The sequence below is a fragment of the Barbus barbus genome, assembly GCF_936440315.1.
Source record: "Barbus barbus genome assembly, chromosome: 22".
NCBI lineage: Eukaryota > Metazoa > Chordata > Actinopteri > Cypriniformes > Cyprinidae > Barbus > Barbus barbus.
Genome location: NC_136750.1, coordinates 24,258,029 through 24,282,678, shown reverse-complemented (window position 1 = coordinate 24,282,678; position 24,650 = coordinate 24,258,029). Strand labels below are relative to the sequence as shown.

At 35.5% G+C, this 24,650-nt stretch overlaps 1 protein-coding gene across 1 annotated transcript in view; it reads left to right on the top strand.

Annotated features, from left to right (window-relative positions):
* The window catches only part of LOC306888107 (protein O-mannosyl-transferase TMTC2-like), a 109,780-nt gene that overhangs the window by 71,791 nt on the left and 13,339 nt on the right, over positions 1–24,650 (top strand). The window contains exons 3-10 of the mRNA XM_079446253.1: positions 7,733–8,558; positions 10,232–10,346; positions 11,147–11,232; positions 12,971–13,155; positions 13,434–13,512; positions 16,586–16,707; positions 21,767–21,848; positions 24,228–24,342. Coding sequence (XP_079302379.1) covers positions 7,733–8,558; positions 10,232–10,346; positions 11,147–11,232; positions 12,971–13,155; positions 13,434–13,512; positions 16,586–16,707; positions 21,767–21,848; positions 24,228–24,342 — 1,610 coding nt within the window. The remainder of the gene's footprint in view (positions 1–7,732; positions 8,559–10,231; positions 10,347–11,146; positions 11,233–12,970; positions 13,156–13,433; positions 13,513–16,585; positions 16,708–21,766; positions 21,849–24,227; positions 24,343–24,650) is intronic.

The following is a 24,650-nucleotide window of genomic DNA, read 5'->3' as shown; positions in this document are numbered from 1 at the left end:
TATTTTGTGATATACAAAACAGGGTATATTTTTTTATACAAAAACAGCTATCGCTTATGCTGTTTATTTATTTGTATATTTAAATGTTTTAAATGATATATGAGTTTTTAATTATATAAATTCAATAGCAGCAATGAAAGTAGTGGTAACATAAAAAAAAATCGACTAATTATCAAACTTTTTTGGAGCACAAAACATACATAGTTTGAGAAAAGTAACAATTACTTTTTTTTTACCTTTCTCATTTAATAAATCTCATAAAATAGAAAAAAAATGCATTTTTGAGACAGAATTCAGAGCTGATTTAATTTTTTGGCAAGCTTATTTCTATCCCAACTGTCCTGGAAAAGATTGCTGCCAAAAATGGTTTTCTTTCTTTCACTTTTCTTTTGAATTGGTCTGTTGTGTGCTTCATCTCCACGGATGTTATCCTCATATGCCTGTTTCTAGTAGTATCATTTCAAACTGATGGAGAGGAACTGACAATGGGAGGAATGGAGAAAGCCTCCATCCCTCCTACCGAGCAGTGTTAAACTACTTATTTCAAGACAAACTGGATTATAGACAAAAAAAAGACAAAAGCTATATTCCACATTGGGCTGCAGAAGGCCTGACATTGAAAACGGAGGCCGTATTATAAAGATGGACATTTCTTGTTTATGTGGGAGATGATGGAGATAGAGCCAAGCACTAAAATCTCTCTCCATCTATGACTGGTGGTCGTTCTCTAAGGGTTTGGTGTTATCAGATTTTGTTCTGCCTTTCTAGTTGGTTTTCTGTCTTTGTGTCTCGTTCTTTTCTCCTGCTTATAAGCTCTAGAGAAGTTAATGCCATTTCAGGAAGGTGAACATTGTGAGCAGAGAATTTTTTTTTTTTTTTTTTTACTGTGTGATAGTGTTTAGAGTCCATTCTTTTATGGTGACATGTCTCTGCGTAGACAATGTCTTCAGCGTGCACACATGGATGCGGTTAAGTCCGCTGTGTTTTACACGGTGCCAGATACTAGGCAGACTAGAAGTGACAATTGTTGTTTCTCTGATGGCCAGGTAGTGTGAATAAGAGTTTTTCTATGTGTTTGTGTTCTTAAATTCTCTTTTCTGTTTTTTTGTTTTTTTTTCTCCACACAGCCTGAGGACATTTTTGCTTGGTTAAACTCTGCCACATTTAGTCCAGCATTGTGCATCAGTACACTTCAGATACAATGAGGCAAACACATTCCTTCTTTCTCAAATATGGTGTCTTGTTGTGAGAACTGGAAGATTTTTCCCAAGTAGAAAAGTCAACATGAAACAGTGTTTTGGAAGGTTTTTGCTTGAGTAATGTGGCTTATTTTAGAGTGAAATGGGATATTCAGTGAGACAAAAAGGTGTAGAACTTGATTTTATCCTCAGGGACTAAATTATATAAGTAAATGAATTGGGAATCATAAAAAGTTTGCATTCCATACTATACCTGAATGTAGGTTTGCGAAAACAATGTGCAAGTAGCCAAAAAAATCGGGTAACATTATCCAGTAGTTCATGCTTTTTTGACATGAATGGAAAAAGAAAATTTCAGTGGAAATCGTTTATTTTTATAAAATTTTATGAAGACGGTTATTATGTACATAATTGTGATGATTTATGTAATTATGTACTTAAAAGATCAGTGTGTTAAAAATGTGAATTAAAACTATCTATATATCTATCTATCTTAGTTTTAGTGCATTTTTATTTATTTCCAGTTATAATTTTTCTCTCTTTTAAAGTGTTTAATTTGATACTGTATTTAGATTTTATCTTAGTTTAATGATAATAAGCTTAGCAGGAACACAATTTTGATTTCATTTTGAAATACAGTATTTTGTACATGCATAGTATCTTCTGAACACACACACACACAGATTTAAACCTACACAAATCCCAAGGTCTATGTGTTTTGGCTCCAAATCTGCAAGTGCTAAAAAACCCTGCTGGTTCTTGAGAGCCTGTGCAGTCCCAAACCTGCAGCCGCCTCATAAATCCAGCGAGAATCCTGTGTGCAAGCATTCACACTCCCGCATGACCTCACTGACACATCTTCAGCCTCCACAATCCATCTCGCTCGCGCCGTCTCACCCCCACTGGGCTTAAGACCCCCGCTAATTTGTATAGAATCAAGTTTTTATATATTTAGATGTTTGTGTGCAAGAAACAGGCTTTTATTTACAGGCTTTTGGTGAGATTGGCTGACAGGGTCATGTGGAGTTCAGTCATTCGCTCGTATGTGCACTAAAATGACAGATGCGTCCACATCACCGCACTTATTTGCAGAGATTTATACCTGTTGAAATGCATGAATGTCTGTCATACTTTCATCCGTTTGAATTCACAGTCCTTCAGTACTAGATGATTTAGTGCATCACCCCAAAGCTCTCCTGGCCCCTTTGAAAATCCCATATCTATGAAGAGAAACATTCAGGAGAGAAGTGTCATTAGATGTGAAGACATTTTGAAAGCCTTTTTCCTCGTATGAATTCTTTGACTCCAAGGATGTAATTATGGCTATATGCTGTGTGATCGTCGCTCTCATACTGGTGTAGTTCAGTAATTAAGGACAGGAACTGCCTCTGTACTACAGATGTAGTGAAGTATGTGAGGACTTTCAAGTGTAACCAAAAGGAAATAGCAGAGCTTGCAAGGCAGAAAAAACAGCTTTGAGCTTACAGCTTGGCTTTTTGTACCAATGAAATGCTGCATGAAAGTCGTCGTTGACGTTTTCATGAAACATGTTCAGCTGTCCATGAGAATCATCACAATGTCTTTTCTGTGTGAAGACAACTAGTGTTTGTTGAATAAATATAAGACGCCCCATTACAATTGTCTATGCAATTATGTGCATATATTACAATGAATTCAACACTGTTGTTTGCAACAACAAAATAAAAAAGCGTACTTAAACTGCAATTATCTACAAAACAAAGTTTAAGTGAAGCTTTAATATATGAGCACTTTATGCCTAACTTACAGACTTTATTTACATTTTATTTTGTATATCATTTTAGTCTCTTTTTTCAGTCAAATGTATTTATTTTATTTATATTGGTAAATATTTTAATTACATATGTGCAATACTAGAGTAAGTACATTATGTATACACCTATATATATATATATATATATATATATATATATATATATACACACACATACAGTGCCCTCCAAAGGTATTGGAACAGTAAAGACAAAATTGCTCTGTTGGCTGTGGAGTCAAGACATTTACAAATATGATTAAAAGATGAATATGAGACAAAACTACAGAATGTCACATTTTATTATTGGGTGATTTAACACAAAGATGTTTTACCAAATAAAAGTAAAAAGAACAGCACTTTTAGAGTTTCATCCCTCTATCTAATGTGAGCATAAGTATTGGAACACTTGCCTCACAGGTCTTTCTAAGTGATCAGCTGTGTCCTGTTGCAGTAATTGTTCAGATATTAAAAGCAGGGAATGTGTCGTATCAGTTAAATCCATTACTTCTGTATTCTGAATCTTGCATTCGATGATGACACACACAAACCAGGATGAAGACGAGGGAGATGACTTTGAGAGAAAAGCAAGCAATTTGGATGCTAAAAGAAAAGAGGAAGTCAGTTAGAGCTATAGCAAAAACAAAGGGCATGGAGAAATCAAGAGTTTGGAAACCACCAGCGACCCCAGCAACCAACAACGACCTGATCAGCTGAGAAAACAACAGTAGTTGATGACAGACAAATCATAAAAGCTGTGAAAATGAATCCTAAAAGACGTGTCTGTAAAATCACCAACAACTTCCAGAAAGCTGGGGTGATGCTCTGACAATCTACTGTCCTCAGGAGACTTTGACACAGAATTACAGATGCTACACAGCAAGATGAAAACCTCTGACCAGCACCAAAAATAGAAAGGCAAGATTAGAGTTTGCAAAAAAGCACAAAGGTGAGCCAGAAGAGTTTTGGAACTGTGTTTATGGACCGATGAGACAAAGATGAACCTTTATCTAAGTGATGGGAAAGTAACAATGTGGAGAAAAAAAGGGAACTGCAAATGATCCCAAGCATACAGCCTCATCTGTAAAGCATGGTGGAGGTGGTGTCATGGCATGGGCATGCATGGCTGCCTCTGGAACAGGCCCTCTCAACTTTACTGATGACTTAAATGCATGATAACAGTAGCAGAATGAATTTGGAAGGGTACAAAACAATCTTGCCTACCAATATTCAAGAAAATGCCACCAGATTCATTGGGATGTGCTTCATATTGCATCAGGACAATGACCCAAAACACCCTGCCAGTTCGGTCAAGGAATTTATAAGGGCAAAGAAATGGAAAGTCTTAGATTGCCCAAGTCAGTCTCCAGATTTAAATCAGATTGAACATGAATTTCACCAGCTGAAGAGGAGAGTAAAGGCAGAAACTCACCAAAACAAGCAACAATTGGGATTGGCTGCATTAAAGGCTGGGAAAAGCATTTCAAAGGATGAGTCCAAGAGTCTGGTGATGTCTATGGGTCACAGACTCACTGCTGTGATTGTGCGCAAGGGATCTGCAACTAAATAATAGCTTTTAATCTTTTATATCTGCCTTATGTTCAACTGTTCCAATACTTATGCTCACATCAATGAGTGGGATGAACTCTGTTCTTTTTATTTGGTAAAACATCTATGTGTTGAATCACCCAATAATAAAATGTGACATTCTGTAGTTTTGTCTCATATTCATCTTTTAATCATATTTGTAAATGTCTTGACTCCACAGCCAACAGAGCAATTTTGTCTTTACTGTTCCAATACTTATGGAGGGCACTGTATATAGTGTAAATAATATACTTACTCTAGTAATTGCACATATGTAATATGCTTATATTGATATTTATATTATTACAATTATTTATTTTACATTTGTATGTGGAAAAAAAACAATCAATCAATCCTCATTTCTGTTTTCATAGTTGATGCTTAATGTTTTTCAGCATTTTTCAGCATTCAAGAACATTTTAAATTGCTACTTTCAGAAAGCTCTAATTACTGTAGTATTTTCTTCTAACTTATTCTCATTTTAGAGATATACAGTATGTGGGCATTTGTGACCTTCATACCAATGCAGTTTAGACCTGCCTCAAAGTAGTTCTGTGTTTCTCTTCAGTCAGACCGTTCCGCTTGGCCTCTGTAGCCTGCTGCTTCAAGACCCCTGTGGGACGGTCCCTTTACGACCTCTTCCTTTCAGCCTACAGTTCACTCCGCTGGGACGTGCATGTTCCACCTGACATAGCCAGCTGTAATGTATGCACGAAATCAAAACACCTCCAGATCTTATCAATATTTATCATGTAAACCATTTTTCTTCATTTAAATATTTATGTTAATTTCTAACTGCACTCATATTATATGTGTTCAAGCTATTGTTGGAGCTCTATTGTTGTAATATTAATCTTTCACGATCGTTAATGCGCCCATAATGCCTTCGGTCAGTAAACTTAAACAGATGTCACAGGAACCGAGAGACACAGGCTGTTAACTTGATGTTGTCCAAGACTTTAATTGGTGATGGATTGATATGTCTTACAGACATAGTTTGCTTTAAGTGTGTTGCAAAACAAAAGTGCATACGAAAGCTTTTAAATATCTCTCATGTATTTTATTTTATTTTATTTGTCTTTTTTTTTGGTCTGTATTTATTCATTTAGTAAGAAAAATCATTTTAAAAAAATTTAAATTAAATTTGAATTAAAAAATACACAAAATAAAAAATATATAATTCTTTCACACCAAAAAGTACATTTCTAAAAATATTAGTATTCAATATTCATTCAGTAAAAAAAAAAAAAAAAAAAACTATCCATATATTTTTTCTTTTGGTGGCACGTGGCTCTTTCCTGTGTTATGTCACAGATTCAGATCTGTGTGCCTGTACGGTCTTACGGTAAAGGTTATGTCATTCGGGACTTGCTCTATACATCTGTGCTACATAACATGATTACATGGGAAGTGGCCTGTTACAGACATTTCCCCTGTGAGTAATAATGTGTTCTTTGTCTAAACCAGAGATGACCAAAACCAGGACAAAAAATCTATATTGTATAAAGCAGCTGGACATTAATGCAGAACACATACTCACTGTCTCACAGTCATTCTGTAGTGAGTCAGCTGGGAAGAGGAGTATTTCGCTGTAAGTTACAATAAATGGTGTTATGGACTGACAAAATGGTTCACAAATAATCATTAGGGAAAGCTTTCCAACATTAATCTTTAATATGAGTGTTTTCCAAATGTGCATAACATCTTGTAATGGTTATGTACATTATGTATGGGTAATGAAAATTAAAATTCTGTCATGATTTACTTACATTGTTCCAAACCTGTGGAATACAAAATTAGATTTTCTTTCTGTTATTTTCCATACATATAAAGTGAATAGAAATGATTGCTACAAGACATGATTTCTGTCATTTCTCTGACTTCCTTCCTTTTTAAAGCAGTGTTAACATCCTGCCTAACATTTCCGTTTGTTTTCTGCAGGAGGAGGAAAGTCATAAAGGTTTGGAACGACATGGAAAAAAAAAAGATTACAGAATGTTCATTTTTGGGTGAACTATCCCTTTAATGGTGATTGACGAAGGCCTTAAAATAATCATTTGCGTGATTGTTTGCCGTCTGTACCGAATGAGTTTCGTGTTTGGAGGAAGTCATAAAATTGCTTGAGGGTATCCACGATCCAAAATCAACACTAAAAGGAAGGCGTACTGAGCTTTGCAGCTGCTCTACCAGGAACTGCTCACTTCTTTTACTTAACATGTAAAATATTCAAACACTCCATAAATACTCTGAAATCATTTTCATGCTGGAGTGTTTAATATCAGCGCTGCAGTATGATGGATTGGCACCTTTATGAGGCCATATCTTGTTTATTTTATAAAGTCTGTGAAAGCCAGCTATGAGACCGAGATAAATGCGGCGCTGCCTTTTGTTGTGACGTCAAGCTGTACTCACTGACCAGCAGTCAATGACGCTACGTTTATTATATTGGCCTCTCTGAAAAATGTGGAAAATATGTGTCTACATTTGGCCAAGGGTATTAAATTGTTTGCAGTGACTGGAGATGCAAAGGGCTGATTCTCGTTAACCATCACAGGCCTCGCAAGGATTGATGTCACAATGAAACCATAGTACGTACATGTGGTACAGTATGTATTGAATAACTCTTAAGACTCCAACAAATTGCTCATGAAGTCTGCTTGTGTTCCAAATTGTGCTCCAGTGTTTATTTTTCCGGTCTCAATTTACTTACTGTTGGATCTGTTGCCTTTTTCTCGCTTTTGATTTAATATTTAATGCAGTTGGAATTTTTTGGCTTATTGGTCAATCTTGGTATTGGTAGTAAGACCTGGTCCAGATGTAAGCACAAGGGTTTGAAAAACCAAAAGTCATACATAAAAAAAAAAAAGATTCTGCCATATCCTTTTTGAAATATTCCACTCAGTTTTCTCTGGTTTTGTTTTGATAGTTTTGTTTGGTTTATTTTATTCTTTTTTTATTCTTTTTGGTTCATATTAAGTCAATTATGTAATATCTATATTATGTTTTTTATTGCATACCGATCTAGTTTTTTGTTTTTTTTTCTAAATGAAATCAATTTCCCTTTTTGTATGATGTAGGTTGGCTGCTGTATCCTCCTTGAAATCCCAGTAATTTTGTTTTTTGATCAATGTTGTTTTTCTCTGTTTTTGTTTCTCAGAAGAAGAACCTGCATCTGCTGTTGAGCGTGTTTCTGCTGGGCTTCTGGGGTGTCATCCTTTTGGCTTGCCGTCTTTACTGGATGGGAAACAAACCTCCGAACTTCTCCAACTCGGACAACCCTGCAGCAGACTGTCCTTGTTTCCTAACTAGGACGCTAACATTCTTTTTTCTCCCCGCCATGAACGTTTGGCTTCTCCTGTGCCCTGACATGCTAAGTTTTGATTGGTCAATGGATGCTCTGCCTCTTGTGAGGAGCCTTGCAGATTGGCGAAACCTCCACACCGTGGCCTTCTACATCTCGCTTCTAGCGCTGGCATGGTTTGGGCTTTGCCATTACCCAACCAAAAGCAAGGAGACCAACGGGAAAGCACATCATGTAGCAAACGGGAAGTCCACAAATGGACACAGTTGTAGCTCTGATTATGAACACTCAACTTTTTACTCAAACTCAGTGCAGATGAATGGAACAAATGGTACAGCAAAACACTATTCATCGTCTTTACCTACCACAGAGAGTTTGGTGGTCTTCTCATTGGGTCTGCTGGCCGTTCCCTTCATCCCTGCCGCCAACCTATTCTTCTATGTGGGCTTTGTGGTGGCGGAGCGAGTACTGTACATCCCTAGTATGGGCTTCTGCCTGTTGGTAGCAGTGGGGATGAGAGCTTTATATGTCAGATTGAGGAGGAAGTCCTCCAGAACTTTGGTGCTAGGCTGTTCAGCAGCCCTGGTCCTTCTTTTTGGGATTAAGACTGTGTTGAGGAACCATGACTGGCAGAATGAGGAGATGCTATACAAGTCAGGGATATCTGTTAACCCTGCTAAAGGTAATTTTAACCCTCTGGGTTTTTGAGATATTTTGACATGCCCTGACATCTGTGCTTATTTCAGCTACTTATAGCATTTAACATAGTCCGAGTAATTCAGGAGATCCTACCTCCCCTGTATTGAATGACATTTCTGCCTATTTTCCAGTGTTATTTTAGTATAATTGAAATATTTTAGTTTTTAGTAATATTTTGAATGTTTTTAGTTTTATACTTTTAACTCATTTATACTTTTTTTTTTTACTCATTTAATTTTTACGTTTTAGTAAATTTGTGAGTTTTGTCATTTGTATATATTTTAATGTTTTTTTATAGATTTTATTCATTTTTTCATTTTATATTTATTTAATATTTTATTTCAGTTAACTTTTTTATTACAGGTAACAAAATGTTATTTTCTGGTTTTAGTTAACTATAAAACCCTGTAAGATATCGGCAGTGTAATTCTTGTTTATGCAGCCATATTGTAATATTTAGTCACCCAAAGTCATATTCTCATTCATCAACAACTAGGCGATGTTAAGTGTTACTTAACTTAAGGGTGATGTGTTGCAATCATTTATTTACCCACAAATGCTGCTGCAAACCAAAAATTGAACTTACTCATCATGAAAAGTTTTGAGGTTTGAGGGTTTATGTATCAAGTTTCCTCAGCCTTTCTTTATTTCTGTACTCTTTTTTGGTCTATGGCTCAAATATTTAAATTTAAATCTAAAATATTTACTTAGATCATTTTTAGGTAAGTGATATTGACATTTTACAAAGTGTGCACTGGCATAAAAAACAATCACAAATTCCTTTTTAAGAACTAAGTTCCATTAGCACAGCAAATATTACTTAATTAATTGTAAGCACAAAATGATGATTTAATGCATTAGAATCATTAGAAGTTCCCCCAGTTTATCAGTAACATGGATTCATGCATCAAATTCATTTTGTGTGTGGAGCAGAGCCACTGAACTGTTAAATTATCATCCTCTCTGATTGAATTCCATCTATTAACGACAGCCCGTGATCTTTATTTGTTAAATCTCTCAAATTGATTGTCACAATTTCATTTAAATCATTTATCAAGCCAGACTGCATCAATATGACTTTGTAATTACCTCCCGTGATCCAATTTTACAGGCTGTGGTATTCTCGCCCCTTTCATGGCACAGATACTATGCATGGGTAGCATCTAAAATTGCATTATTATAATGTAATTTACTCTTTTTTTCCTTGCTTGTGCCTCTCATAAGCCTTTATGAATTTCAGATTCTGTATCCAGTTTACTATGTGACTTGGAAGCGCAAAACGTTTGCAAAGTTTCACATTGTTGCGCTATGATGTAACCTAACCAACCAAAATGCAACATTGTGAAATTTAATGAAAACGTTCTGGAGACCATATCAAAGATACCAAAACTGTAACAAGAAATGACACACAATTTACATATTTGGTTTACCAAAAATAGAATGTTGTGGAAACATTGTGACTCATTAGAAGTACAATTTGCTGTTTCAATTTTCATTTCACATCAAGTTTTATAATGAATACAAAATCAGACCACAGCTATTTTAAGTTGATATATTTTGTAAATGGATAATTGCTTATCTTTTAAAATCTAATTTTTAGATGTTCCTAGATTTCTTGTTTTTTCAGAATTATAATGCTTTGTTCTTCTTTCTCAGCTTGGGGTAACTTAGGAAACGTTCTCAAGAACCAGGGAAAGGTGGTGGAGGCCGAGCAAGCCTACAGGAATGCTCTGTACTACCGGAGGAACATGGCTGACATGTTGTATAACCTGTGAGTGCGCAATCTTCCTCCTAACAGCCGACTCTATCGATCTGTCCTAGTAAAGCCGAGGAAATCTCCTGAGAGGCCAGACTATGACTGTTCCCCAGATTCATCAGCCTTCTGGAGGATGGTGTCAGGGACCCACTAGACACATTAACCCCCACAGTCAGGACATGAAGGCACTTCATACATAATTCATATACCGTACACGTTTGGGCTGTTCTCAGTTATCCATTTAAAGCAGTAGGGATGGGAATCCTTAGGCACCTCTCAATCGGATTTGATTTTAATTCAGGGAGTTGTGATATGATTACAAAACGATTCTCGATGCATCTCGTTTTTCAACAAGACCGTACCCAGTGTGTGAGTTTAGAGTAACAGATTTTGCACACTACATGTCATATAGTACATGGGATGCAGTTTTCCTGCATATGCTTTTTCAATGAATAACATTATATTAATTGTAATAATAATTAGCATGGAAATCAGGAAGTAAATTTGAATTCAAAGCTAATCTGATTTCTAATTGTATAAAAATGTTTCCATTCCTGTTCATTTGTTTCTGTTGAATAATTCTTACAGGGAAACCTTTTTTTTTTTTTTCATTTAGCCTTCTGTAAAATTAGTACAAACTAGGGCTTTGAGTTTGTTTTCATTCTCTGGAAATCTATTTCAAAAAATGAGATATAATTGAAATGAATTTAATGGTTTGTTTTTTGTCTTTTTCCTTTTTGTTAATTTGAATTAATTGTGTTACCCATACTTTGTAACTGTTCTTGTTCTCATTTTTCTTTCCTTTTGGATTGCAGGGGTCTACTGCTCCAGGAAAACAACAGATTCTCAGAGGCCCTCCACTACTATAAGCTGGCCATTGGGAGCAGGCCAACACTTGCTTGTAAGTACAGCTCCTCTTTTTATGAACAATTTCAAGCCTCCTCAGTCTTCACTGTGTCCAGGCAACTACAAATTAAAAGGTCTGTGTGTGTGTGTGTTTGTGTGTGTGTGTGTGTGTGTGTGTGTGTGTGTGTGTGTGTGTGTGTGTGTGCTCGGACTAAGTCCAGCATTAAAGAAATAATGATGATTCACAGGCCTACACAGTCGCTCTGTTTCCACTTTTGTCAAGGAATGATTGACGTTTGATTCAATTTCAACAGAAAAAAAAGAATCCAGGCCAAAATCCTTTTATACTATCTGGCCCAGTGTGGATGCATTTGCTTCCCTCTTATCCAAATGAAATGCATGTGCTATTTTTGGCCGTTTTAAGGTTTCTCATAGAATTTCCCATCTTGTTTTTAGTGTCATGGGAAGAAATTATTGCTGCTCTGCTTGAATAACTAGATTTGCCCAGGGAGACAATTATCATGATGTGTGCAGCATGTCTGGGGATTTTTTAGTCAAATTTTGCTTTACAAAAGGACAAGACAATTTGTAAAACATTTTATAAGACATTCAGAATCAACTAGCTGGTCAGCCAGTGTATAATAAGGATAGTTTAGGGTCTAGTCTACCATTTTTTGTTGGAGAGATATTTTTAATAAGTAAATATTTAATAAGAAATTGTATTATTAAATTGTATTGCATATTTACACATCACATTTTTAATAAGAGTAAATATTAATGTTACTAAATGTTATATAATAATAAATACACTGCTGTATCAGCATATTAGAATGAATTCTGAAAGATTATGTGACACTGAAGGCTGGAGTAATGGCTGCTAAAAATTTGGTTTTGCCATCACAGAAATAAATAGCATTTTAAATGTATTAAAATATAAAACAGTCATTTTAAATTGTAATAATATTTCAAAATTGTACTGTTTTTACTTATATTTTTTACTGTTTTACATAAGAGACTTCTTTCAAAAAATAATTAATTATTCCAGACTTTTGGAATATATGCATATATTTATATAGTGTATATTTACTATTAATGTTTTAATATAAAAAATCTAAATGAAAAAGCATAAAAGGGGGAACAAAACAGAGTACCAAAAACATACAAAAATAATATTATAGATTAATATAAATAATAGCAAAAAAGAATAGATTGAGAAAATAAAGTGTATAAAATACATAAAATAGTGTGTATAAAATACATAAAATAGTCATAAAAACCTATTAAATGGAGAATTATATTGAATCATGTTTTTGCAGTAATGCAAAAAAGCATGAAGAATTCATCCCTGAATTTTAGAGCAAAAATATCTCCTCACTCGATACTTCCCTCACGTTACTTTAGTGCAGTAGCATTTCCTCCCATGTTAATGTGTTGTGAGACATCTGTAAGAGATCTGTAATAGTTTGAGATCAGAGCACGCACATATTGCAGCTCTGAGGAGAGTGATGGATAGTCCCTTCTGCAGGAGTCCTGATAGATTGTCCTGTCCTGTGTTCTGTGTGTATGTATGGTCTATTAAGAGCACCAGAATTAAGCCTGCAGCTGGAGTGGATATTCCCCTGCTGATTTAGATTGTGAATATGTATTGGCACCTTATCGACTAGACTGCAGGCCGCTGATCTGCATATATCAACTAGTTCATTCCTGCAGCCCCAGTGGAGGTCTTTCTCTGAGCCTCAATAAGCCTCATTACCTTTTGCACTGATATTCACCCCTTTTTCTTTCTCTTTCAGCCGCCTACTTGAACACAGGGATTGTCCTGATGAATCAGGGCCGTTTAGAGGAGGCCAAGCGCACTTTTGTCACTTGTGCCGATATCCCAGATGAAAACCTGAAGGATCCTCATGCACACAAGAGCTCAGTCACCAGCTGCCTGTATAACCTGGGAAAGCTTCTTCATGAGCAGGGCCACCAGGAGGTGAGACGCTCTCTAGCACAGTTAAAGCATTTAGATTTCAGTTCTGTACACACCAAATCGAATGTAATGAATTTATATGAAAGTCACTTTTCAGACCAATGCTTTAAAAAAAGTGTGCAATTTCAAATTGGCTTCCCAGGAAATGTATAAAGTGATTAAAACAATCATCAAAATTTGATATTTGAAAATTAAGACTTGGAATAAATAGACTTTTAGTCTGAGTACTTTATGCTTATAATTATAGCTTTTTATGAATTAATGGTGTATTCTGGTTTTAGGAGGCCATTTCTGTATATAAAGAAGCGATACAGAAGATGCCCAGGCAGTTTGCCCCACAGAGCCTTTATAATATGATGGGTAAGTTTGACACGCTCTAGAATGTCAGATATATTTGTATGACTGTAATAAAAAAAAATTGTTTTTTATTTTTGTGGAAACTAATGCACTTTTTCAGGAGTCTTTGATGAATAGAAAGTTCAAAAGACAACATTTGACATTTTGTAAAACACGTCTTTACTGTCACTTTTGATAAAGTGAATTCATCCTTGATTATTAAAAGTATTAATGAAAAAATAATAATAATAATTAGAAATTATTAAAAATAAACATTTATTTGAATATTGTTGCAGTGTTTGTGTTGTTTCTAGGCTGTGTTGTAATGGACCGTTTTTCTTAGCAGAGACTTTAAGCTATCTACAAGATAATAAAATCGACAAGATAAGCTAGTTAAGCTCTCTACACAATAATAAAATAATTTCAACTCAAATCAGTATTTCATGTCTATTTATTTATTTTGTAAGCAGTTATGTAATAAGTGGGATCATGTGCAGTCAGCAGGCCATTATTGCAAAATAAACCCCTTCAGGGTGATCCAAGACCTCACTGTCTTGAATGCAATAATAACTGACTTACTGTACATTATTCCTTACATACTGTAACCCCGTATTGTTTTTATCTCGTCTCACCACTGGGTCTGTAATTGTAATGGTGCCTTTTCTGGTGAACCCACTTCCATAGCATTCGTTGATCTATAGAATTGATTTTGTCAGATCGAGTCAACAGCTTCACAAACAAGATAAGTTAGAGGCTTTGTACAATACAGAGAGCGTGAGAATCATTCTGTTTTATTTAGATCATGGGAGCAAACTGTAGGATCTTAGGCAACGCATTTACCAACCCACAGCTTTCAGCCTTTCCCTCCCATCTCATTTTCTCACAATTATCTCTCGATTGTATTTTTTTCCTTTCCCATCGTAATTCTTTATTTTTTCTTTTCCCCATGTTCATTTCTTTCCAAGCTCATTTGTTGTTAATTTTTCAGGTTTGTGTTCTTTTGTTTGTTGTCACTGTTTCAACTGTATTGAGCTCGTTCTAACAGCCAAAATCGACAGCTGTCTCCTCTGACCAACTGAGCCAAATGCAGCTTGACTGAGGAGGTCAGATTGTTTCTGTTAAACAAAGTTAAACAATCCTTTTAAATTGCTAAATATACCAGCATGTGGATGTTTTGTACACCACCAAGTTTAGGATAGGTAGGAGGGTTTTTTTATGTTTTTGAAAGATCCGGCTTACCAAGGCTGCATTTATTTGATCATTAAAAAATGTTTAATATACTTTTAAATTTAATTGATTCCTGTGATGCAAAGTTGAATTTTCAGCAGCCATTAGCCTCATTATCCTTCAGAAATCATTATAATATGCTGATTTGGTGCTCAAGAAACATTGCTTGGCAGGAATCTTTGAGAAATAGTACATTCAAAAGAATATAATTGATTGAAAATCAAAATCTTTTGTAACATTACAAATGTCTTTACTTTAACTTTTGATCACTTTAGTGCATCCTTGCTTAATAAAATATCACAATTGTGTAGTAGTTTTTTTTTTTTCATTGCTAAATTCGTGATCATACTCTTAAGGTCATTGCACACTGTGTCCGAACTTTTCGCATGTGTTTTTCCGTATTCCCCATCCTTTCCTATCAAAATGCATGCTACGGATGCGAAAACACAGAAAATTGAACCTGATCCGAATTAGTTTTTTACGGACGAAAGTTTCGGAGGCAGTGTGCAAACGTGATTGACACAACATGAGGTCGTATTTATTTTTTAACGTGCGAACATTGTAGTGACCTTTACTGTTAGGACTCTTCAGAAACAATGTTTTTCTGTTGCACAAAACAAATGTGTGACGAAATGTGTTTAAGATTTGCTAAATGAGTCCGTTTTTTTCTGTTTTTCTTGTGTTTCCAAAGCAATATTCATGTTAATTTACAAACACGGCGAGAGTTTTGTGACATCATCATTCCCGGCTGTCAATAGTGAGCCATCTGCAGTGTGTCATTTTTTTTAATCTTTAAAATAATAGCAGAAAATTCCAGCGTTATTTGACTTTAGGCTGTTTTAATGACCCACGTGCCCTATATTTGACACCAACACGACATTGGTGCGGACAGACATGTATGAGACTGGCGGGTCATGTGAAACCCCAGTGTAGTCACGTACGCTCTGTTTTAGCTCTAATTACATTACATTAACATTGTTTAGGCTGTGTTATCTCAGTGAAGTAGCTGTGATACGCTCTTCTGTAATAATCTGTCTGAGAGGAGCGTGTGTGTGTTATTGCAGGTGGGTGGGAGCTGGAGGCTGGTATTAGATGATGTTTAAAGGATAGGAGTGTGTGTTTATACTCCTGTCATAAGGAGTTTTTTTACATCTGGATTTATAAGAGAATGATTGGCGCTGGGACAGGCATGGCTTTGAATTGCTGAGCTGAAGACCGGAGGACAGTATTTTTAGAGCAGTATACATAGTATTTTTTAGTTTCTTATGCATTGCATTTTTAATGTATTAATTTTTTTATTTTAAAATAATTGGTAATCAATTAATAATTTAAGTTATTTTTAAGCGCACTTTGTTTTGCTCAGAATGTATTTACAAATTTTAATGTAAATTTGTATGCTCAATACAAAATTAACACCTATCTATCTATCTATCTATCTATCTATCTATCTATCTATCTATCTATCTATCTATCTATCTATCTATCTATCTATCTATCTATCTATCTATCTCTTAATTTTAAATAAATTTAATTAACACTTTTCAGAAATGTTTTAATCAATACTTTTATTCAGCATAAATTAATTAAATTGATCAAACGTGACAGTGAAGACATTTACATTATGAAATATTTCTATTACAAATAAATAATGTCCGCTGGTCGGTAAACAGTCGGTTTCACTCAGAGCTCGTTTTACATAAATGGACGGAGGGCTCCAGTATCACATTTCATTGACTGCTTGAATTTGTGTGGGTCATTTTCAGTTGACTGCTTCTATTTCTGCTATGAGATAAACCACGGCGAGGGGGGTGGTTATGTGCTTCCTTAACTTCTGACCTGTTGACCTGACCTCTGTCTCCTCCCCTCACAGGAGAGGCCTACATGAGGCTGAACAAACTGACGGAGGCAGAACACTGGTATAAGGAATCCCTCCGAGCCAAACCGGACCATATACCTGCACACCTCACTTACGGCAAGCTCCTGGCAATGACGGTAAACTCACTCTCTAATGGATACTGGCTGAATAAGGGATTGAGTTGGCTAGCTGTTCAATATTTGGGCTAGTAAAAGAAAGGTTTCAAGTTTGAGCACAAGCCAAGGTCAGAAGAGTAGTTTATCCTTAAACAAACAATTAATCATAATTTATGATCCCTTACGTTTTTTAAACCTGTATGAGTTTTGCTCTTCTAACCCTAACTGAAGAAAACATAATTTTTCATATAATAAAAGTCAGTGGGTCACCAAGCAAATGTTTAATGCACCAAAAAAAACACAGCGAATTGACTAATTAGTAACTAAAACATGATTGTCTGGAAGACAAAACTCTCTATTGAACGTTAAATACTCTTTAGGCGTAGCAAAGCTTGAGTAAACATTGGCTTTCTTTGTCTAAGAGAAGCGACCATTATATAAAGGAACCTTTTTTATCCATAAATCTAAACCGAGAAGTCGTCCCTTAAGACCAAACGCATTCTTTCTTTCTCTCTGATCTTGAAACTTAAAACTGAAAAAGTGAACCGGCTAAAAACAGAAGACTGAATTACTCGCACGTATGCCCTGGGTCTGAATTCACTCAGCAGAAATCCGTGTGGACAGATAAGAGAGAAGATGTGTTAAAAAGGGTTGAGAGGAGGTGATGGCTCTGAGAGTTCCTGCTCTGCGGCAGAGCAGATTGTCTCAGGTTTACCTGTGTCTGTCTCCTTTCATTTCCACTCTGGCCATATGGTCCTCTTCAGGCCTTTCTCATTCATGTGGCCACCACCAGCTGATTATGTAAGGAAAATACAGACCGTCTTAATTTACCATCTTTGAAAGCTCAGCAGACAGTACAAAGAAAGCAGTGTGTTTTTGAAAGAAGGATTGTGCTGAGGGCTTCTAGCAGAAATGGAGCTTCATGATGAAGCTAGGATGACAAGAAAATCTAATGAGAGGTGTGATGGAATCTCCACTACATAGCAGTATCGTTTAAAGTCAACATTGACCCTGTTTACTTTCTTAATACAGGTTCCTATTTTCATTGTGAATGATTCATCAATGCACTCTATTCTAAAGAAGAAAGTATTTTTTTATAATCTTACTGTGAAGTAGCAGTTTGACATGCTCATGTAGGAAATGTCCTTTGTTATCTGTCTCTGTCAAAAAAAAAAAAAAAGACACAGCAGTAGCCAAAATATCTATATACTATATGCTATATTTAAATATATTAGCAGAATCATAATCTACATTTACGGCTTTTTGGTAACCTATCAAAGAGAAAAATATTTGTACAGGGTTAGAAAATGTAAAATATTGTAAAATCATCAATATATCAAATATAATAAGATTTTCAAAATGTTTTCAAAAATGTTGCCTATACTGCAGTTATTTGATTAAAAATACATTAAAAACTGCAAAATTGTGAAATATTATTACAATTTAAAATAACTCTTTTCTATTTTAAATGTATTTTAGAATATAATTTATTCCTTTTATGGCAAGGCTGAATTTTTACCATCATAACTCCAGTCTTCAGTGTCACATGATCCTTCAGAAATCATTCTAATATGCTGATTTGGTGCTCAAGAACATTTATTATTATCAATGTTGAAAGCAGTTGTGCTGGTTTTTTTAGGATCTTAAGAACTGCATTTATTTGAAATAATGCATCCTAAATAATGCATTTATTCACACACACACACACATACATCCATATCAGTCAAATTTGAAAAGATCACCATTGAAACACTCTTTTAAAGCTGTTTTGATAAAACCTAAAAAAAAAAAAAAAATTAAAGCTTTTTATTATAGCTTTTATTTTGTTTGTTTAGGTGTTCTTGGCAGTGTCATAAACCTTGGCGCAAGTAACAAAAACAGTGTAGTATTTATAGCATTCTCTTCATAAACAGTTTATATTAACCACACATTTCCGCCAGTTACATCATTTCACACAGCCAAGAATAAACAATGTCAAATGAAAGGGTTCTGTGTCTCTGTCCCTCTCTTTCTTTTTTTTATTGTTCGGACACACTGTCCTCAAACATCTCAATCCAGGGACTCACACTGTAACCAAAGAAAGCAAGTAAACTACACAAACGTCCTGAATGAAGCCATTGGAAGAGGCCAGAACAAGTCAGTCCACCAGAGACAAAGTCGATCCATCACAGAGCCGTACTGCTGTGATGAAACTCACTCAAGTGAGAGTAAATTCAAAAGGTGTTGTCTTCACATCAGAGCCGTGTTGATTTTGAAGAAAGTTTTCAGCTCAAATCTCCCAGGTCCTTGCGGTTTCTGCTTGCTTAGTACCCATAATCTTTTGGGTGAAAATAAAGCTTCCTCAGGGGTGAGGGGGCCTGGGCAGTGATTTGATCAGTTCACTGACCTTGAATAAACTTGAATGGATGAAAGGAAAAATGTTTTGTGCACTTCTGTGAGTTTGATCAAGTGTAGCGAGTATTTGTTGTTTAGTGAATGATGTGCTTTTGTAAGTAGACTTTCTTGTTATTTTGTAGTGTATTTGCATGGCAGCATTCATTATTTGGGTTGTCAGTTGAATTAAACTTTGAATGGTTTTTAATGTTGTAATATTCCAAAGAATTGAATTAGAAAGTTGTGAAATAGAAATGAAAGTTGTACTTCAGTATTAAACTGCACTGATAAAAAAAAAAAAAAACTATATATATATATATATATATATATATATATATATATATATATATATATATATATATATATATATATAGAAAAAATTACAATTAAATATATAACATGATTAATTGATTTCATTTTTATGACTTTTTTTCAATTAATTACACTGAATTAAAGCATTAAATTGACAGCCCTAGTTAATATCCCTTTAAAATTGGTTTAGATAATACAACATATTTCTATTCCAGTGCATATTTCTAAAAACAGAAACATTGTGAAATATTATTCTAATTTAAAATTACTGTTTTTTATTGTAATATATTTTAAAAATTTGTTGTTGTTTTTTTCCTGTGATGGCAAAGCTGAATTTTCAGCATCATTACTCTACTCTTCAGTGTCACATGATCCTTTAGAAATATCTCTAATGTGCAGTTTTGGTGCTCAAGAATAATTTTTTATCAAAGTTGTGCTGTTTTTTGTCTTTTTTTTTTTAATTGTGCATTTAGAATCATTTTTTAGCATTCTGATAAATAGAAAGTTCTGAAGAACAGCATTTGTCTGAAAAAGAATTATTAATAAAAAGGCTTTACTGTCGTCTTAATGTCATTAATTAATCTAAATTTAACGATGAGGAAGTGTTCATCCTGTCAGCATCACATTGTCCCTGCATCATTTCCAGGTGGGGAACAGGGAAATCTTCATGGTCAGGGGTCGAATGCAGGAGACATGATGAAACTCGGTCCTTTCCCCTTTCCCCCGTGCTGACATTCCCTGACCTCCCTTCACAAACGCACCGGGTCAAAGAGCCCAACCCCAGGGATGCGAGTGTGTGTGTGTTTGAGTGTTTCAGCTGCATTATTGAATTCTCTCATTTCCGTCACTAATCAGGCTCAGAATCCGTTGACGAACACCACAGAGACGTTGGAACAGCAGTGTGTCTGTTGTCTCTCTGATGTCATGCTCAGATTAAGGGGTCGGGGGTCCAGCACAGGGGTGTGTGTGTCTGTGTGTGTGTGTGTGTGTGTGTGTGTGTATTCAGAGGAAAGGGGGTAAAGCAGGATATTGCTTTAGAGTGATAACACGACCTCGGCGGATGACACTGAGACGTGTGTTTGTCAGGAATTGACAAAGCTTATCCTTGTGCTGAATCTTTACTTATTGAAGTAAGGGCATGCATTTTTCATGTGCAACAAAACCCCAAAATGTAAATATTTGGTCTAGACTACCTTTCAAAAGATTGCGGTCAATAAAATGCTTTTTATAGAAATCAATACATTTATTTAGCAATGATGCCAAATCGATCAAAGCATTTATGAGAATTGACAAAGATGTCTGTTTCATTCTTGAAAAAAATACTAAGCAGCAAAACTGTTTGATATTGATAGGAAATGTTTATTGAGTAGCAAATCAGCATATTGGAATGATTTCTGAAGGATCATGTGTTGCTGAAGATTGGAGTAAATTCAGTTTTGCAAATCACATGAATACAATAAATTTAAAATATATTTAAAAAGTAAAAGTTATTTTAAATTGTAATAATATTTCACAATGTTACAATTTTTACTGTATTTTTTATCTTCCACTTCTTTCAAAACATAAAAAAAAAATCTTCAGACTGAACTTTACTCTGACTTTTTTCCCTCCAATTGCATAAACTATAAAGGTCAAGTGTTTCTTTATTTTTCTCACACTCTTGACATGGTGTAAGTTTGCAAACATCCATGTCTAACATTAAACAGCACTGGCTCTATCAAGTGTAGGCAACGCTGTGAGTGCAATGCATTGCTGTAAAGTCACACATCGCTGCGCTGGGGATTTAAATTATACAGTGTAAATAAAAATATATCACTGTTTTGCATCTGGTCTGCAGATAAATCCATGCACGGTTAATCAAGTGAGAACATGGTATGATAATACATCTCAGACTGGAACCAGTATGAATTCTTCAGGTTTTAAGATGCACTGGAGATATATTTTTATCACTCGGTTCTCTGGATTTTTTTTGTATAATGATCACTAAATATTCTCTCGTTTTTTTTTTTTTCTTCCCTTGTCATTCAGCAGTCTCTTTCTTTTTGCCTAATAAAATAGTTTCTTAAATCAAAAGTTTGTTTGTTTATTTATTTATTTATTCATTCAGTTGCATACTATACAGTTGTCATGCATGCATGCAATCCCATTTCATTAAATATAAAATATTATTTTATTTTGTGAACTTTGTGTGCTGTTAACTATAATGCAAAACTTTTTGTTGTCGTTGTCTTTGTCTGTTATTCATTTTTTATTTAAAGATAACTCTTTGCTAAACACATTTCCTGTTGCTCTTGTGAACATTATAAATAAGGTCAAAGGTTAAAAATGAAAAATTTAAGTTTCCATGAAAACCTCGCCCTGAAGAAATTCCTGATATGCTTTATTTTCTTTTCAGGGTCAGAAAACGGAAGCGGAGAAGTTCTTTCTCAAGGCGATCGAGCTCGATCCCACTAAAGGAAACTGCTATATGCATTATGGTTGGTATTACTTTATTTTATTTCTCCTCAACTTGCACACATGGGCTGAAACGACATCAATGCAAAGATGAGGTATATGAATCCACACATTGCATCTACTCTAGCTTTGCTGACGTAGTGAAATACTCCATCTCGTGAAATACCCACATGTCTTGTGCGGTTTCTCCCCAGCTCCATATTGGCCATAATTGTTCGCATTTTGCTCTTTAGCCGACGTTTGTCTTGTAATTGAGGTTACATTTGTAGGCTTTTTCACAGCAAGATAGATGGCTCCGTGCAGGAAGTCATTGTTTCAGTGTTATCTGAAGCGTACCTGGTATACAGATGTTATTCCAGTGAGACTAAACCACCCACGCCTCAGCGAGCAGAGAGAGATAACGAGGCCTCATTTCTCGAAGGGAAAAGCATACGAGTTTTCATGTGTGTCTGCATGAATGTGATTTAGCCAGATTATAGCCTGCGGCCATTTTCTCCAACTGAGACTCCGATTATTGGAGCTCAGTTTACTTCCCAGGGATTTTTTCTTTCTTTCTCTCTACAATACTTTTTAGAAAAGGTGTTGAAACAAAAAATAATTATTTTTGTGCATCACATCATTATTTTCAGGGTTAAAGGGATAGTTCACCTAAAAATGCTAATTCGGTCATTAATTACTCACCCTCATGTTGTTCCAAACCCGTAAAACCTTCGGAACAAAAATTAAGATATTTTGGTGAAATCTGAGAGCTTTCTGACCCTCCATAGACAGCAATGTAACTGACACATTAAAAACCCAGAAGGGTAGTATGGAAGGACATCATTAAAATTTACGGGGAAGTCGTGGCCTAATGGTTAGCGAGTCGGACTCGTAATCCAAAGGTTGCGGGTTCGAGTCTCGGGCTGGCAGGGATTGTAGGTGGGGGGAGTGAATGTCCAGCGCTCTCTCCACCCTCAATACCACGACTGAGGTGCCCTTGAGCAAGGCACCGAACCCCCAACTGCTCCCCGGGTGCCGCAGCATAAATGGCTGCCCACTGCTCCGGGTGTATGTTCACGGTGTGTGTGTGTTCACTGCTGTGTGTGTGCACGTTGGATGGGTTAAATGCAGAGCACGAATTCTGAGTATGGGTCACCATACTTGGCAGTATGTCACTTCACTTCAAAATAGTCCATGTGACATCCGCGGTTCAACCGTAATTTTATGTAGCTATGAGAATACTTTTTATGTGCAAAGAAAACAAAAATAACTTTATTCAACGATTTCTTCTCTTCCGCTTCAGTCTTCGACGCGCTTCTTCTACCGCGATGCATGTGATTTTTCAAGTTGAATGTGAAAAATGACAAACAAAACTGTATACTGTCATACTGTAATAGCTACAATTTTGAAACATTTTTTAACTAAATCTGAAAATGCATTATTATATTATTGTACAGTATGCTGTTATATTTTATCAGTTTTAGTTTTCAATTTTAAAATATAAGTAAAGTTTAAAATTTAATGTGTTTTTTATATATATAATTTATTAAGATCCTAATAATGCTTTTTTTTGTCTTGACAAATGAATCTTCCATGCTAGATGTTTATGGTTCACCTGTCCCTGGATGCTCCCATTTATGAATTTAGTCCAGATTAACACAGAATCACAGGCTAACCCCAACAATATGTTTTCCACTCGATCGCTGCCAAGGCATCTGTGTAATATAATTTAGTACGTGTCTGATCAGACATCTTCAGAACACGTACTATCCAAAGGCCATGAGGATGATCTTGTATTTCCTTCTATTGTTCTCTAGTGCATAACCACTGTATCAGAGAACGTGGCTTCTTCTTTGTATTTTCTGTTTCACTGTCATTTACCATGGGGAGAAAGACTCTGCTTTGTGCCAGATTTTTAAAATATTTGTATAAAACTATTTGTGCCATAATCAATGACAGCGTTCTAGCTATCTTCACTTTGGATTAAATCGCTTCTTACGTTTCTACTTTGGTCATTTCTGTTTGGGAAAAAAATGTTTGGTTTTGGCCCGGCAGTGTTCAGAAGTATGGAGAGCCATTTCGGCAAATAGCAACAGGCTATTTATTCCACTTCAGTCTTGACCGATGCCTCTAGCAACGATACTGCTGAGGTTTGAGATCCCAGTCAGCCCCCTTTCCACAACCTTACAGGAGTAAGCATTTAATTTGTCACGGAAACATGCCTATCGGAGAAATCTCAATTGGACAAATGGTCTGTCAGATGGTTCGCGCGGCGTGCAGCGCTTTATCTCGTGTTTCACAGAATCATTGAGAGGGTAGACCAAACTATCCATCCCACAGCCAAAGGAAATATTTCACATTTGTCTTTCCGAGGGAGTAAAAGCAAGTATAAAATGAAATTCCCCCGCTTTTTTTTTCCTCAGGTCAGTTTTTGCTGGAGGAGTCGCGGCTTTTGGAGGCCGCTGAAATGGCAGAGAAAGCCGCCCAGTTGGATAGTGAAGAATTTGATGTGGTTTTCAGTGCAGCTCACATGCTCAGGTGAGGAGGACACGCTAAATCCATACAGACATATTTTTTTCCTATGATTAAATACCTATATTCCTGGACAAAGCATAAACATTTCTGTAGCGCATAGCAACCATATTGGTTCTCAACTGGTGGTTTGCAAACCAAAAATGTGGTTTGTTTTTACAGGGTTGCAGCCAGCAGAATTTTTTTTTTTTTATAATAATAATTAAGTACTTTATACATTAAAATACAGATACATTAACTACATACAGAAAGAGGATTATTATTTAGTTATGATAAATTTTAGTATCATAAATACTTAGTTTCATAGCAGGGTT